The 16,524-nt window shown below is 43.7% G+C and overlaps 1 protein-coding gene across 5 annotated transcripts in view; it reads left to right on the top strand.

Moving 5' to 3' along the window:
- The window catches only part of TMEM245 (transmembrane protein 245), a 121,216-nt gene that overhangs the window by 41,838 nt on the left and 62,854 nt on the right, over nt 1–16,524 (top strand). For 4 of the 5 annotated variants that reach the window (XM_073332668.2, XM_073332665.2, XM_073332664.2 and 1 more), the window contains 4 exons: nt 6,236–6,340; nt 10,587–10,669; nt 15,182–15,272; nt 16,118–16,216. In XM_073332668.2, coding sequence (XP_073188769.1) covers nt 6,236–6,340; nt 10,587–10,669; nt 15,182–15,272; nt 16,118–16,216 — 378 coding nt within the window. The remainder of the gene's footprint in view (nt 1–6,235; nt 6,341–10,586; nt 10,670–15,181; nt 15,273–16,117; nt 16,217–16,524) is intronic. The other variant, XM_073332667.2, reaches the window with a different exon arrangement.

A 16,524-nucleotide genomic window follows, 5' to 3' on the forward strand; every position in this document is an offset into this window, starting at 1 on the left:
CCTTTTTATTCTTCAAGTGCTTGCTCATGTCCATTCCATATTAGGTGTGTGTGGTCGCCACATGCATGGGTGCTGGAAGTTTTTCCCCCAGCAGTATCCATAAGGGACTGGCTCTGGTACCCCTTGGAGTAACGTGCACATGCCGCAGCATAAATGGCGCCTCCGGCTCCCTTCAGTTCCTTCTTGCCGCCAGTGATGGTGCTGGAACATCTGCTGCTTCAGCTAATGTTGTCTCGAACTGTGCAGAACTTGTAGTATAGTTGTTGACAGTGACCCTTAGTAGTAGTTCGTAAAGTTCTCGTAGTCCCAAACGGGACTCAGCTGGGGGACAGGGCATTCCCTGATCTCCAGGCTTTAAGCCCTGCTATCGCTGAAAATCACCTATGCCCATCAGCGATCCACATAACAGTTGCCTTAGGTGCTTAGGCGAAGGGCACATAAGTGACAAGTGTCGTATCTAGGACAAAGAAGGAGCACGATGTCCGTCTCAAAGTGCTCCTAATGGAGTCAGTACTCACTCCAGCACCAGAGCAGCGGCCCGACTTCGCACCGACTACCAGGCCTCTGTCCACAAGATAGCACCAGTCTCCCTCCACAGCTCCAATCAAGAAGCTGAAAAAGACTGAGGGGAAGATCTCCTACCTCAAGGAAAGGAGAGGTTGGGCCCCAGCTCAAGTCAAGTGGTGCAGCCCATCCCATACTTCGCTTACGACTTTGAGTTGCTCAAGAGATGCTGATGCACCCGGTGCTTCCCACACCGGCTCCCATGGTACCCCGGCCTCGGGGAAAACCTGCATTGGGACCTATGTGTCTCCCCACCTCAGTGGCACTGTTCCCCATTAAGAGGGCGGTCCTACCATCGCTTGCCCACCCGAGGTCGTCACTTCTCAGGATTAGAGAGGCAAGCTCAGTGGAGCCCTCTTCAGTCTCTGCACTTGGGACACCAACCAAGGGACTCAAGGCATACCTCGCTGGTAGATTAGCACAGCCTCTGAGGCACGTGCCACCCGTCAAGATCTATGGGACGAGCCCCGACCATCTGCAAGGGCCCGATACCGATCACAGGATCGATCGGGGATCCGAGACCACCAGGCCATTATCACCCATCTCCAAGAAGGAGGTTGCCGTACTCAGGAAGATCCTTCCAGCAACTGGCCAGTGGTAGCTCCCGGGCCCATTCGACGTACTGGTCGAGTAGTGTGAGGCGGGGATTGCTGGGTGTCCAACTCAGATCCGCCAATCGCCGTCAGTCCCTGAGGCCTCGAACAAGATGGCCCGGCTTCCTTGGACATGTTGGCTTCGGGACACAGTGACTGGCCCCGGTCAGACAAGAGCCAATGCTCTGTCCAATCCTGGTTGCCCGGTACCGACTGCTTATAGCGTCGGCATGGAGTGACGTTTCCTGACTGCGGGACAAGCCCTGGTACTTGCGGTGCTATCTACATCATCAGCACCGAAACCTGTCCCATGGCCCAAAGTGCAGTGACCAGTGCTATGGTACCCATGGGGGTTCTCCCAACCTTCCCAGGCTGCTCAGTCTGTCTCGGAGAGGGCAGCAGCCTCGGTATCCCAGGGAGCAAGTTGCTGAACAGTGGACGTGGAGGTTCCTGTGGCATTGGCAATATGTGGCAAGCCATGGCCAGGTTTGAAGTGTCGCTCCCCGAGGCTTCCAAGAAGGAGTTCTGATCGATCCTCGAGGAGGGAACAACTGCGGCCAGGACAGTCCTCCTGGTAGCTTCAGATGCCACTGGTTGCTGCTGCCCACACCATGGCTTCCACTACCTCCATGTGGCAAGCCTCCTGGCTGCTCCTCTCTGCATTGTCTACTGAGGCCCAGCAGTCAATGCAGGACTTGCCCTTCGATGGCTGAGCCCTATTTGCGAAGCAAACAGATAGCAAGTTGCATAGCCTCAAGGACTCCCGCACCACCCTGAAAACCCTGGGTCTCTACATCACAGCCCTGGCGCATAAGCGATTCAAACCACAGCAGCCTTAGGGCCGGGGAGCCAGCCTCGGCAGTACCAGCTCCACAAATGAGCTAAGGGCTACAAGCACCACCTGCCTCTGTCCAGTCAGGCTTGACCTGTAACAAGTAAGGGGCCAAACGGTCATTTTGAGGGTGCGTCTGAGGGTGACCTACCCGACTATTCCCCAGATGCATCTTTCCCAGTAGTTCCTCCCTACTTGAAAAGCTATAACTTCGGACCCCTGGGTCCTCAGCACAGTGGAGCAGGGTTATACCCTCCAGTTCCTTTCTACCCCTGCTTCCCACCCACCTTCCCTGTCCCTCTTAGGGACCTTTCTCACAAAAGTCTCCTTGCACAGGAGGTAAAGGGGTTACAACAGCTGGATGCAGTGGAAGAAGTTCCTCTCGAGTACAGGAACAAGGGGTTCTATTTCCGGTACTTTTTAATCCCAAAGGCCCAGGACAGTCTATGACCCATCCTGGACCTGCGAGACCTCAACAAGTACCTAAGGACACTATAGTTCCGCATGGTCTCCCTGGCTTCTATCATCCCCCTCCCTGCATTCGGGAGACTGTTATGCCACCCTCGACTTGAAGGACGCATAGTTCCACATAACGCTTTTTCAAGGACACAGACACTTCCTCCAGTTTACAGTGGGGCCCCACCACTACCAGTTTGCGGTCCTCTCGTTTGGCCTGGCGACAACACGGAGAGTATTTACCAACTGCATGTCAGTGGTAGCCGCTTACTTCAGGCGCTGGGGTATCCAGATCTACATGTATCTCAACGACTGGCTGGTCAAGGGCAGCTCCAGGTCTCAAATCCAAAGGGATTTTGCAGTGCTTCAAGCCACGTGCCGCTCCCTGGGTCTCCTAGTAAACGACAAAGTCAACGCTGGTGCCTGGACAAAGGATAGAGTTAATCGGAGCGTTCCTCGCCTGGACCTGTGCTAGAGCGTTCCTGCCAGTAGAAAGACTTCGGGCCTTGACAGACCTCATCATGGAAGTGTCCCCATTCCCCCGGACTACAGCCAAGGTGTTCCTGTGCCTGCTGTGCCACATGACAGCCTGAACATACATTGTCCACCATGTCAGGCTCTGGATGCGGCCCCTGCCGGAATGGCTGACAGCCTATTCCCAGTCTAGGGATCACCAGGAAAAGATAGTGACCATCTGTCTAGTGTGCACCTCTGAGATCTTCAGACCCAGGGTATGTGGTCCCCGGAGGAGAAGACGCTCCACATAAACGTCAAAGAACTCAGTGGTCCGATTAGTGTGCAGCATCTTTGGCAGCGTATGTGGTCCCCGGAGGATCGGACCTATTCAGAGGAGGTCCAACAGGTCCTCCTGGGAAGTAGGAAGCCCTCAACTAGATTGACATACCTGGCCAAGTGGACAAGGTTTTCCTGCTGGGCATCTGAGTGTGGCATCTCTCCTTTGTGTTCTTCAATACAGGATGTCCTAGACTATCAGCTTCATTTGAGGACCAGGGCCTGGCGCACATGTCCATTAGAGTGCATCTCGCAGCCATCTCCACTTTTTACCCGCTGATCCAAGGACAGATGGAGTTTTGCAATGACATGGCAGTCAGATTTTTGAGAGGGCTTGAGAGACTCTTCTTGCAGGTACACACTCCTGTCCTGCAGTGGGATCTTAACTTGGTCCTCTCTAAGCTCACGGGCCCTTTTCGAGTCGCTGGGTTCCTGCTCCCTTTCCCACCTGTCATGGAAGTTCACGTTCCTGGTGGCGGTGATGTTGGCGAAATGAGTCTGTGAAATTAGAGCCTTGACCTCAGAACTGGTGTACACGGTCGTCTACAAGGACAAGGTTCAGCTGCAGCCCCACCCGGCCTTCCTGCCGAAGGTGGTGTCCACCTTCCATATCAGCCAGGACATCTTCCTCACGGTGTTCTGTCCCAAACCGCACAAGACCAGTGAAGAAAGGCACTTCATATGCTGGACATCCGAAGGGCTTTGGCTTTTTACTTAGAACGTACCAAACGTTTCCATAAATCAACTCAGTTCTTCATCGCTACAGTGGATAGGATGAAGGGCCTGCCAGTGTCCTTGCAGAGGATTTCCAATTGGATTACCTTGTGCATAAAGACGAGTTATGACCTGCTGGGGGTTCTGCTGCCACTGGTTGTTAGAGCCCACTTGACTATGGCTCAGGTGTCTTCGGCCTTCCTGGCGCACATCCCTGTCCAGGACATCTGTAGAGCTGCAACATGGTCCTCTGTCCACACATTCACGGTTCATTATGCCATCAGTCAGCAGGCCAGTTGCAATCTATACGTCTGTGGACTCCTATCCGCCTCCAGGGGTACTGCTTTGGAGTCACCTTATGTGGAATGGACTTGAGCAAGCAGTCAAAGAAGAAAAGACAGCTACCTTTTCCATAACAGGTGTTCTTTGAGATGTGTTTCTCATGTCTATTCCATGACCCACCCACCCCTCCCCCGCTGTCAGAGTTTCCGGCAAGAAGGAAATGAGGGTGGGGGAGCCGGCGGCGCCTCTTTCACTGCCGTATGTGCCAGTCGCTCAGGGGGTACCAGAGCTGGTCCCCAAACATACTGCTGAGGGAAAAGCTTCTGGTACCGGTGCATGTGGTGAGCACACATACCTAATACGGAATGGACATGAACAACGCATCTCGAAGAACGCCAATTCAGGAAAAGGTAACTCATTTTTATGTTGCTGTGTCATCAAAATCATTAAACGTATGAGCCCTTTGAAAGGGCAAAACTGAAACAGGATTTTCTGTAGTTTCCTAGATGGTAGATAGTTTGGAGTTCAATCTAGTTGGAATTTTTCAGATAACTGCCCTGCAGGCAGTTGACTTCCCCACTATTACCGGGGAGAGGACTTGAATGATTGCTGAAGTGTTTCAGGGTATGGTGGCAAACAATGAAAATTTCCATGTTCTCTCTGAGATTTTTGCTGGGTACTGCAGGTTCTTTGAGATTCCCTTCTGCAGAACATAGTATAATGCAGGTTTCATTGCAGGAACTTGCAGAACTCAACAATTGCCTCTCTAAAGAGAGTGTCACACTGTATTCTGAATAGTTGCTCTGAAATGCTGACTATCTGCCTTGTGACAATGTGTGTTAAACAAGATGTCAATTGTAGTGGAGTCTGAGGGTAAAATCATTAATGTATATTAGGTGATCAGATGCCACGGTGATGTTCCAGTTATAAAGAAATTTTAAAACTATAACAATCAGTAATTGATCAATAAAGCAACTTCATATGCAGGGATAGGGATCCGTAATAGAGAGAGCTCCTGTTACTCTAACTTTTAACATTTACATGACACTGAGGAAGAGAATAGCAACTAAAATTATCAGCACAACCACTGAATGTCGAGCCATTTCTCATTTGGAAATATTGAACCCTCTGCATATTGCCTCTGAACTCAGTTCTGTTTTAAAGTAAAATTTTAGAGCACAGCTAGATTTACCCTGCTAGTTTTTTTTACTCGAGTGCTTTTTCTGACTTTTGAGCCACAAAATCTGGAAAAAATACATTTGCCCACGATGAGGTTATGTGATCTTTATTTAATCAGGCCCCTTTCATATTTGATTAAGTGCAGTTTACTCTTTTCTAGAGTACTCTCCACACAGCCATGTAATTAAGATTTTTCCCTCCTTGAACGACGCCAACAGAACTTCATGAACCTGAAGTGATGTGATTACTGGTTAGTTGCGGCATGTGTGTGTTCAGGCCATCTGCACTGAGTTCAGGCTTGAGGTCTGATTAGCAGCATTAAAAATCAGGCCACTTATGTAGGTATCTCATTAGAGACTTAGGTGATTTTCAGCCATCCAAGTTGGCAAATTATGGTTGTATAGTCCACACCGGTAACTTCCCAAGTTTTGTGCAGATGATAGTGACCGTAAGTTTCTCTGTTGCTTGAAGACAAGAAATTAAGCCAGAATGTAAGTTCAGAATTAAAATGAGTGCTAGCTTCTTTGGGTCTGATAACAAAATAATGTTAAATTACTGATTGCTTTGTTGAGGGCTTGCTATGTGAGTCACAGTAATATTTAAATTTAATTTGCAAAATCACTTGCATTGTAACACTTTCCTTAGTTGTCATGCTAAACATTGCTTGTTAATTGTTCATATCTAAGCTTAGGGTCTGATCTTGCAGTCTTTTTGTAAAGAAAACTCCTGTTGAAATCCAGGATTCAGACTGGGTCAGTATCACTTGAATAAAAAACTGATTTTTTTTTGTATGTCATGATTTGTTTTTCTTTTTTCTGCACAGATGATCGTGTGGCTGGAGAAAATGCTTGATAAAATAATTAGCATTTTCATAATATTTTTGCTAGTGATAGGAACGCTTCTGCTAGCCCTGCTCCTTACGGCAAAGGTACAGTGCACCAAGAATGATGATCAGTTCTTTTAATCCCTTTTTTAAATGAAAATGTTACTGATGTTTATGCTGCACTATACTAAATATCTTTAAAAGCCCTTCTGCTTTAATCAAATGTTCTTCAATCTATCTTGTTAATACTATGTATAGATGAAGAAAAAATATTTGTGTATGCAAAGTGTGTCACACTAGTAAACTGTGAAGTAGCAGAATTGTGAGCCATATTATAATTTTACACTACTAGTACTCGAATTATTTGCAACCTATTATAGCTGCTCAGTTTCAATGAGTAAGGGAGAAGACCTCAGATTCCTTAGCATCAGCGTTATGCTGGTGTAAATTATTGCAGTAGAATATTAATATTGTGAAACTACTTACCAATTTTTATGTGAAGAATGATATTTGAATGCATTGAAGATCACTTTCAGCATAAATCTGTGGAAATAAGGGAAGAGCATACATTTCTATACAAGAACTTCTGTATCTCACACTCGTAAATATTTGTGAGGTGTGTAGGTACACATGCCCACTTGTAACTGTCAGTTTTGATCTCATGACACCACATTTTCAAGGTCAGATTTTCTAACTGATTTTCACTATGCAGCTACTCTTTCTTCCCAGTGGAGGTCACTCATTTAATGTAAAGTTCTTTTTTTTAAACTCCTGAAGAATTATGAGCCACTGCACATGTGCCCTGCAGAATTTTTTTTTTCTCTGCAGAAAATTCATTCTGCCAGAAAGGCACTGCAATTACACCCTTTGCCCACCAGGGGCTACTGTGGTGCCAGAACTGAGGGCAACTGCTCCCAGTCAGGTTAACCAACCACGAAGAGGGGAGAGGGAGGAGAAGAGGTTGAGTTCCTCACAGTGCCCTGCTCATGGGGCCAGGTGAGGAGGCATGGGATGTGTGAGGGACAGACAACGTGGGGCACATGGGGCTGCTGGGGGGCGGGGGTGTCACAGACGGGGGTTAAGAAGGGCTAGTGGGGGACAGACTAGTGCGAGGGCTGAATGGGAGTGGGGGTGCGGGCCACATGGGGATGGAGGAGGAGTGGCTGAGTGAGGGTACATGGAGATGAGGGAAAAGGGCTGGCTTATTGGGGGTGCAGGGACACATGGGGACAGGGGCAGATGTGCCTGACTGAATGAGAGAGGCTAGGGGTCAGCCAGGGAAGGCTCCCCAACTCTGTAACAATCCCTCCCCTCTTCCCCCAAAAACCTGTTTCATACTTAGAATCATAGAATATCAGGGTTGGAAGGGACCTCAGGAGGTCATCTAGTCCAACCTCCTGCTCAAAGCAGGACCGATCCCCGACTAAACCATCCCAGCCAGGGCTTCGTCAAGCCTGACCTTAAAAACTTCTAGGGAAGGAGATTCCGCCACCTCCCTAGGTAACGCATTCCAGTGTTTCACCACCCTCCTAGTGAAAAAGTTTTTCCTAATATCCAACCTAAACCTCCCCCACTGCAACTTGAGACCATTACTCCTTGTTCTGTCATCTGCTACCACTGAGAATAGTCTAGAACCATCCTCTTTGGAACCCCCTTTCAGGTAGTTGAAAGCAGCTATCAAATCCCCCCTCATTCTTCTCTTCTGAAGACTAAACATCCCCAGTTCCCTCAGCCTCTACTCATAAGTCATGTGTTCCAGTCCCCTAATCATTTTTGTTGCCCTCTGCTGGGCTCTTTCCAATTTTTCCACATCCTTCTTGTAGTGTGGGGCCCAAAACTGGACACAGTACTCCAGATGAGGCCTCACCAATGTCGAATAGAGGGGAACGATCACATCCCTCGATCTGCTGGCAATGCCCCTACTTATACATCCCTAAATGCCATTGGCCTTCTTGGCAACAAGGGCACACTGCTGACTCGTATCCAGCTTCTCGTCCACTGTAACCCCTAGGTCCTTTTCTGCAGAACTGCTGCTGAGTCATTCGGTCCCTAGTCTGTAGCGGTGCATTAGATTCTTCCATCCTAAGTGCAGGACTCTGCACTTGTCCTTATTGAACCTCATCAGATTTATTTTGGCCCAATCCGCCAATTTGTCTAGGTCCCTCTGTATCCTATCCCTACCTTCCAGCGTATCTATCACTCCTCCCAGTTTAGTGTCATCTGCAGACTTGCTGAGGGTGCAATCCACACCATCTTCCAGATCATTTATGAAGATATTGAACAAAACCGGCCCCAGGACCGACTCCTGGGGCACTCCAGTTGATACCGGCTGCCAACTAGACATGGAGCCATTGATCACTACCCGTTGAGCCCAACAGTGTAGCCAGCTTTCTATCCACCTTATAGTCCATTCTTCCAGCCCATACTTCTTTAACTTACTGGCAAGAAGACTGTGGGAGACCGTGTCAAAGGCTTTGCTAAAGTCAAGGAACAACACGTCCACTGCTTTCCCTTCATCCACAGAGCCAGTTATCTCGTCATAGAAGGCAATTAGATTAGTCAGGCATGACCTTCCCTTGGTGAATCCATGCTGACTGTTCCTGATCACTTTCCTCTCCTCTAAGTGCTTCAGACTTGATTCCTTGAGGACCTGCTCCATGATTTTTCCAGGGACTGAGGTGAGGCTGACTGGCCTGTAGTTCCTAGGGTCCTCCTTCTTCCCTTTTTTAAAGATGGGCACTACATTAGCCTTTTCCAAGTTATCTGGGACCTCCCCCAATCGCCATGAGTTTTCAAAGATAATGGCCAATGGCTCTGCAATCACAGCTGCCAACTCCTTTAGCAGTCTCGGATGCAACGCATCCGGCCCCATGGACTTGTGCTCGTCCAGCTTTTCTAAATAGTCCCGAATCACTTTTCTCCACAGAGGGCTGGTCACCTTCTCCTCATGCTGTGCTGCCCAGTGCAGTAGTCTGGGAGCTGACCTCGTTCGTGAAGACAGAGGCAAAAAAAGCATTGAGTACATTAGCTTTTTCCACATCCTCTGTCACTAGGTGGCCTCCTCATTCAGTAAGGGGCCCACACTTTCCTTGACTTTCTTCTTGTTCCTAACATACCTGAAGAAACCCTTCTTGTTACTCTTAACATCTCTTGCTCGCTGCAACTTCTCCCACCCATACCCAACAGCCATCCAGGTTCACTCCCATGCTGCTCCTTCCCAGCAATTACTTTCCTCTCCCTCAGCTCCTCCATTACCCTGACTCCCATAAACCTTTGCACTGCTTCTGAGTGGTGTGGTAAATGCATTCTGTATTGTAGTTTAAATGAATTATTGCTCAAAGTTCAGTATTAATATGCATAATAAGGAATCTATTTATTTGTCAAAAAACATTTCCTGAATCATCTTTGTTGTCTGTATTGTTACAGACATACTTGTTGACAGGTATTTTGAAATTACCAAAATAATTGAAGCTGGCGTGATTATAATGTTACTTTGAAAATAAAATATGCAGAATTTTAAACTTTTTGGCGCAGAATTCCCCCAGAAATATTTTTTGCTGCTTTGTGTTCATACTAAGTACTTATTTGATCATCTTTGCTTATACTGTTTTTTTATTACAGAACCCATGTGGTCATTCAGTCTGCCGTTTATGTCAGTTTCCTTTTTCATATGATGTGGAATTTATAAAGAATATTGAGTATATGAAATCATAAGTGTTAGCAGAGTTGTAAAAATTTACCACAAAACTATGTGCCTAAATCTATTTTAAGATATTTCCAAGTAACACCTTTTATAAGAAATATATTTTTAGTCTAGAATTAACATAGTAATGTATTTTACAGCATAGCTGATCATTGTAGAACAGAAAATGGAGTGGCTTTCACATTTCTTCTATCTATGGCGAAAATTTAAATCACAAGCTATGCTTTGTATCTCAGAACTTGAAATTACAATTTACACTTATTTTAGGATTATGTAGATTCTTTGACATAGGTATCTTACTACCAGTGTGTCTACATCACAGTTGGGAAAACAATCTGCAATTTCTGGTTAGTATGCCACTTGTGTACATATGGCCCAAATTCACAAAAGTGGCTGGTAATTTTGGATTCATGAATGTTTGGATGCAGGAATTCAAACCTCTTAAAGGAACCCCACTTTGAAAGAGTGCTCAGTGTCTTTCTGCCTTGAAATATTTTAAGGGCCTGAGTTTTCACAAGTTGAGCACCAGAAATTACCAATCACTCTTAAAAATGTAGATTTAAATATCTTGTTCTGTTAATTTAGGGTGGGTGCTAATTTGTATTACATAACACTCCATATTCTTTCTTTTGTCTGTATTTAACTCAGGTACATCAAGAGAGCGTTCACTTGATTCAAGTCACAAGCAGCTTGATCAATGAGACTGTAGCCAATCACCCAGAGTGGGCAAAGTAAGAGTGCTGAAATTAAGAGACTAGAGTAGATAAACAAGTTTCAAGGTGCTCTTATCTACAGTTTTTATATCTTTAAAAAAGACTCCTGTGTGTTAAGAAATGAGGGTGACTATTTTTCAGGCACATGCATGCTTACCTTCCCACAAATCTGATGCTAATTTGCCTTCCAGTCTATCCCTTGGAGTAGTGATCTCTCCTGGAGCTGAAAGGGCAGATGGGAGCTGAGCCTGGTGGTTTAATTGTGGACCAGTGGTGGCAGATAGTTGTGTAACTGCCTTCCTGGTAGCTGTTTTGAAGGAGCTTGTCTCCCCAGATTGTAGTGCAGGAAGGCAAAGGGGCAGTAGCCACATAGTCTGGACCAGAAAATTAACTGGAAAGCCCATTTACAGGATGGAGGGAATGACAGCAGAGCAAGCCTCTTTAAGGATAGGGTGTTGGCTGGGAAACTCTCTTGAGGGAACAGTAAGACTGGGGGAAACTGTTTTGCAGTGGATTAGAAAAAGAAAGTAATTGGTCTGGAAAACGCCTTTTTTAGGGGGAATTATAAGTGAGAATAAGTGGAAGGGGGAGGAGCATGTAATCTACATGTAAATGAAAAGTATGCAAGTGTGAGAGGTAGTGGGAAGATTGGAGGGAATAGTATGTGTGATAGGGAGAGCAAATAGGAAGGGAAATGAAGGGAAAATCAGTGGGGAGAGAGATGAAAAGGGGTAGTTAAGGGGAAAGGGAGGGAATCAATCAATCTGTGAAGGGAGTGCTTACAGTGGATTGTGTGAATAGCGGAGGTGGAAAAGATCAGTCTGAGGAGTGGTTTTTAGGTGATATGGTTACAGAGGTATTTTTCACCGTTGCTTTTATGCTGATTTAAACAAGTGAATTGTTGGGTACACTTTTTTTAAGCCCCAATTTGTCTAGACCAGTGATATTCAGAAAAGTGGCTCTTTAAATGTGTCTCCTTTGGCTCTTTGCAGCACATGATACTAAAACACTGTGATTTCTATTATTAACCAACCAGTATGCTTTTACTATGTATTTAACCAGTTATAGTTGATAAAATAATACTTAGTCATTTTACTGTGAGAATAATGTATATAGAACTAAATATTTCCCCATCAGACAGTTTAAATATGAATATATAGTACTACAGTAAATTAAACTAATGTATTCACACTACCCAAAAGAGCCACAGTAATGTTGATCGCTAATTTGGCTCCTGAACCACTGATGTCTAAGTGTCTGGTGTAGACCCTGCTGTCGAGCACTATATGTTCCCTAGTGCGCTTTAATGTAGTGCTGTTTAACACAGTATGTTAAAGTGTACCACCAGCAGGGTCTACATAGACCAATTAATTTGCAACACAAAGCTGTGTTTAGAAATCACACCCCCGTATAGCACATTACCCCATTTAGACAAACAAGCCCCTTGTTGGTAGCTATTGTATGATTCAGCCCTTGCATTCTGTAGAGAAGGTAGAAATTAAGGCTGTCAAGTGATTAAAAAAATGAATCACGATTAATTACACGATTAAAAAAATAGAATACCATTAATTTAAATATTTTTGGACGTTTTCTACATTTTCAGATGTACTGATTTCAGTTATAACACAATACAAAGTGTATAGTGCTCACTTTATATTTATTTTTGATTGCAAGTATTTGCACTGTAAAAAATAAATAAATAAACATAGTATTTTTCAATTCACCTAATACAAGTACTGTAGTGCAATCTCTTTATCATGAAAATTGAACTTACAAATGTGGAATTATGTACAAAACCTGCATTAAAAAACAAAACAATATAAAATTTTAGAACCAGCAAGTCCACTTAGTCCTACTTCTTGTTCAGCCAATCGCTCAGGCAAACAAGGTTGTTTACATTTGCAGGAGATAATGTTGTCCACTTCCTGTTTCCAGTGTCACCTGAAAATGAGAATAGGCATTCTCATGGCACTGTTGTAGCCAGCGTTGCAAGATATTTACATATCAGATGCTCTAAAGATTCGTATGTTCTTTCATGCTTCAACCACCATTCCAAAGGGCATGCGTCCATGCTGATGACAGGTTCTGCTTGATAACTATCCAAAGCAGTGCAGACTGACGCATGTTCATTTTAATCATCTGAGTCAGATGCCATCAGCAGAAGGTTGATTTTTCTTTTTGGTAGTTCGGACTGCATCAGAGTGTTGCTCTTTTAAGACTTCTGAAAGCATGTTCCACACCTGGTCCCTCTCAGATTTTGGAAGGTACTTCAGATTCTTAAATCTTGGGTCGAGTGCTGAAGCTATCTTTAGAAATCTCGCATTGGTACCTTCTTTGTGTTTTGTCAGATCTGCCGGGAAAGTTTTTTAAAAGGATCATGTGCTGGGTCATCATACGAGAATGCTATAACATGGAATATATGGCAGAATGCGGGTAAAACAGAGGGGGGGACATACTATTCTCCCCCACGGAGTTCAGTCAAAATTTAATTAATACATTTTTTTTTAATGAGTATCATCAGCATGGAAGCATGTCCTTTGGAATGGTGGCCGAATCGTGAAGGGGCATATGAATATTTAGCAAGTGTGGCATGTAAAATACCTTGTAATGCTGACTACAAAAGTGCCATGCAAATGCCTGTTCTCACTTTCTGGTGAAGTTGTAAATAAGAAGAGAGCAGCATTATCTCCTGTAAATGTAAACAAACTTGTTTCTCTTAGTGATTGGCTGAACAAGAAGTAGGACTGAGTGGACTTGTAGGCTCTAAATTTTTACATTGTTTTTGTTTTTAAGTGCAGTTATGTAACAAAAAAAAATCTATTTGTAAGTTACACTTCCACGACAAAGATTGCACTGCAGAACTTGTATGAGGTGAACTGAAAAAACAATTTATTTTATTTTTACAGTGCAAATATTTGTAATAAAAAATGCACACTTTGTATTGTGTGCTGTAATTGAAATCTATATATATGAAAATATACAAAAACTCATCCAAAATATTTAATAAATTTCATTTGGCATTCTGTTATTTAACAGTGTGATTAAAACTGCTATTAATTGTGATTGATTTTTTTTAGTTAACCATGTGAATTAATTGCGATTAATCAACAGCCCTAGTAGAAATGTAACAAAAATAAGAGTAATAAAATCTGGCAGTTTTAGTGACCAACTAGATTACTCAAGGAATAAAAATGTTTGAGAAGTAGTAGAATCACTAGATAGCACAGTTTCAATTGGAGTCCTTATTTCTCAGGATTTTTTCTTGAGTAGAAGATCGCATTTTACTTGATTTCAAAGTTTAATAGAAATAGATTGAAGGCTTGTCAAATTATCCAGCAGGCTCTAACCAAAAGACTTACCCTACTTGCTTTCAGAGCTTGAAGTGTACATAAGTTTCAAATTGGGCAAGAGAGAGACAGTTAAAAGTTCTTTGAAGGTTCAGATAGCATTTTTGAGGGGTCAAACTCTGACAGAAACATCACAGTTAATAGCTCATTGAGATGAATGAAGGCAATTCACACCTCTTTTTGGCCCAAACACTTCTCTTCCCAGCCTCTGTGGAGAACTATGTGGTTCTGTTCTGCACTGATAGGGCAAGATTTGGGGAGCTGATGTAGGAGATGCATATCTCTGGTGCACTGAGGCTTGACTACTGGCCACAGGGGTTATGTCTACACTCAAATAAAAGACCCCCGGCAAGGCTGAGGCTGGCTGCGGTCAGCTGACTAGGGGTCGCAGGGCTAAAAATTGCTGTGCAGATACTTTGGGCTCTGACTGGAGCCCGGGCTCCAGCCTGAGCCTCAACATCTACACGGCAATTTGACAGCCCTGCGAGCCCAAGTTAGCAGACTGAGGCCAGCTGTGGGTGTTCAATTGCTGTGTAGATGCACGTAGAGTGGCTCCATTCCTTCAGAATGACCTGAGGGTGGGAATGGGAAGATTCTTCCCCAGTACTGGAAAAAGTCCCCAGCACACATCTTGACTGGGAATAGGATTTGAGCATTGGGTGATGTGCATCACTCTGTATTTCTAGGCTGTCTGTAAGTTTAGGAAGACCAAACTGTATCAGTTTACAGTCCATTCATATTTGAAAGGTTATCTTTGCAACTATACGAACTAGAAAGATGAGGTTTCCAAATTATATTTCTAACAAAGCAGCAGCTTTAAGAACCCAACAAGGCTAAACCGTTATATGATAGCATACATACAGATGGACAAGCTCTCTTCTAAAGTTACATTTAGTAAATTTCAAGAACTTTTCCTGATCAGCCTTAGAGTGAAATGTAAATGTAGTAATCTGTATCCTACACCGAGTTAAGCTTTGTATGTTAAAGTCTTCATCCTGTCACTAAAAGAGGAAGTACTGTATTCTAGTTTTAACAAAGGTGTTAGTTGATACATATTTAAACTATAGGTGCTGTGAGTTGGTTGGAAACCTTTTTTACTTTTAGTGTTTCAGGCACTGTAATTAAGTGGTTCAGAAGTATTGGAGATAATTTTATTTATACTTTCCTTCCTTAAAAATATCAGCTGGCTCCCTGAAGCTCAGGTCATTCAAAAAGCTCTCAATTCAGCTGCTAACAATGTGTATCAGTATGGCCGAGAATGGATTACACACAAGGTAAGAACACCTTCTTAATTTTTTTGTTTTCGTGTGTTGGTTTTTGTTCCTTTCCAAAATACGTGAATGATCTGTATACTTTTTCCTTCTTGTAGATGTCAAATGGTATCTCTTGGGTTGCTTTAGTTACCTTTTAAAGGTTGTTTTGCTGAAGATTTATTCATTCCAATCTGCTGTTTAGCAGAGTAAAACCTATATTTGGGAGTGATTTTAAGTCTTGCTCCCCATGGCTGCTGGAAACTGCTTGCTTTTAAGAACTTGAAAATAGAAGTATCTATCCATCTCTCTTGTGACTATCCATGTGAAGACTCTGTAGAAAATGTAATTTGTTTCAGAAACTGCCCTTAGTTAAGCATTTTTCAGATGGTAGAATGCATTGTCCTGAAAATGACCATTTTTGGCCAAGCCATGATCATCTGAAGTTCCAGCCTTTAAAGTACAGAGTACATTGTAGATTGGGAGTTTGGTGTTCTTTGGGAAGATGTCAGGATCTTGCATTGTCCTCACATAAGCATTCTGACGTCTAGCACACCTCTCAAATCTCTTTGGGTGTATTTACTGTTACAAGGATCTTACAGATCTTTGTGCTTAGTGTTTCATTGGGGAGGAATCTTATCTGTTCCCATTTAATGTGGCAAAATTGTTTGTTTCAGGTAAGATGTTTTGTGCTGTCAGCCACAGTTTCTGAAATGTATACCTGTAGACACAGTTGACTTCTTTGATATTTTTGGACTTGAGCCAAGCATTCAGTGAAAATCTAATGTAGATGATCTGGCTTTTAGTTCAGCCATAGCTGCTAGCTTCAAGTTGCTTTACATAATAAACAGAATTTCTGTATATTCTAGCTCCATAAGATATTAGGAGAGAAAGTGAACAACACTGCTGTGATTGAAAAGCAAGTGCTGGAACTCTGGGACAGACTTTATCATTCTTGGTTTGTGAAGGTGAGTAACTGATACCTATTATGTATCACTTTTTTATTTTTTTACTGATTCGAGATAAATTTTAAAAACCTACTTTCTAAGAAAGAGAAAAGCTTTCTTATTGTAAAAGCTTGTAATGTTTAGTGAAAGAAATTAATGAAGCATTGAGACTTCAAATGCACAAGTCAGGTCACTAGAATTAGGTTTCCTCTTCATCCAGAATTCTGCCCCTTTGCATATATGTAGTTACATGCATGGTTATATGTGCTATTTAATGTATGCTTAGTATATGTATGTGTTGTAGTATGTCAGACCTTTGCACTGAATAT

This window comes from Lepidochelys kempii, chromosome 2 (assembly GCF_965140285.1).
Source record: "Lepidochelys kempii isolate rLepKem1 chromosome 2, rLepKem1.hap1, whole genome shotgun sequence".
NCBI classification, from domain to species: Eukaryota; Metazoa; Chordata; order Testudines; family Cheloniidae; genus Lepidochelys; species Lepidochelys kempii.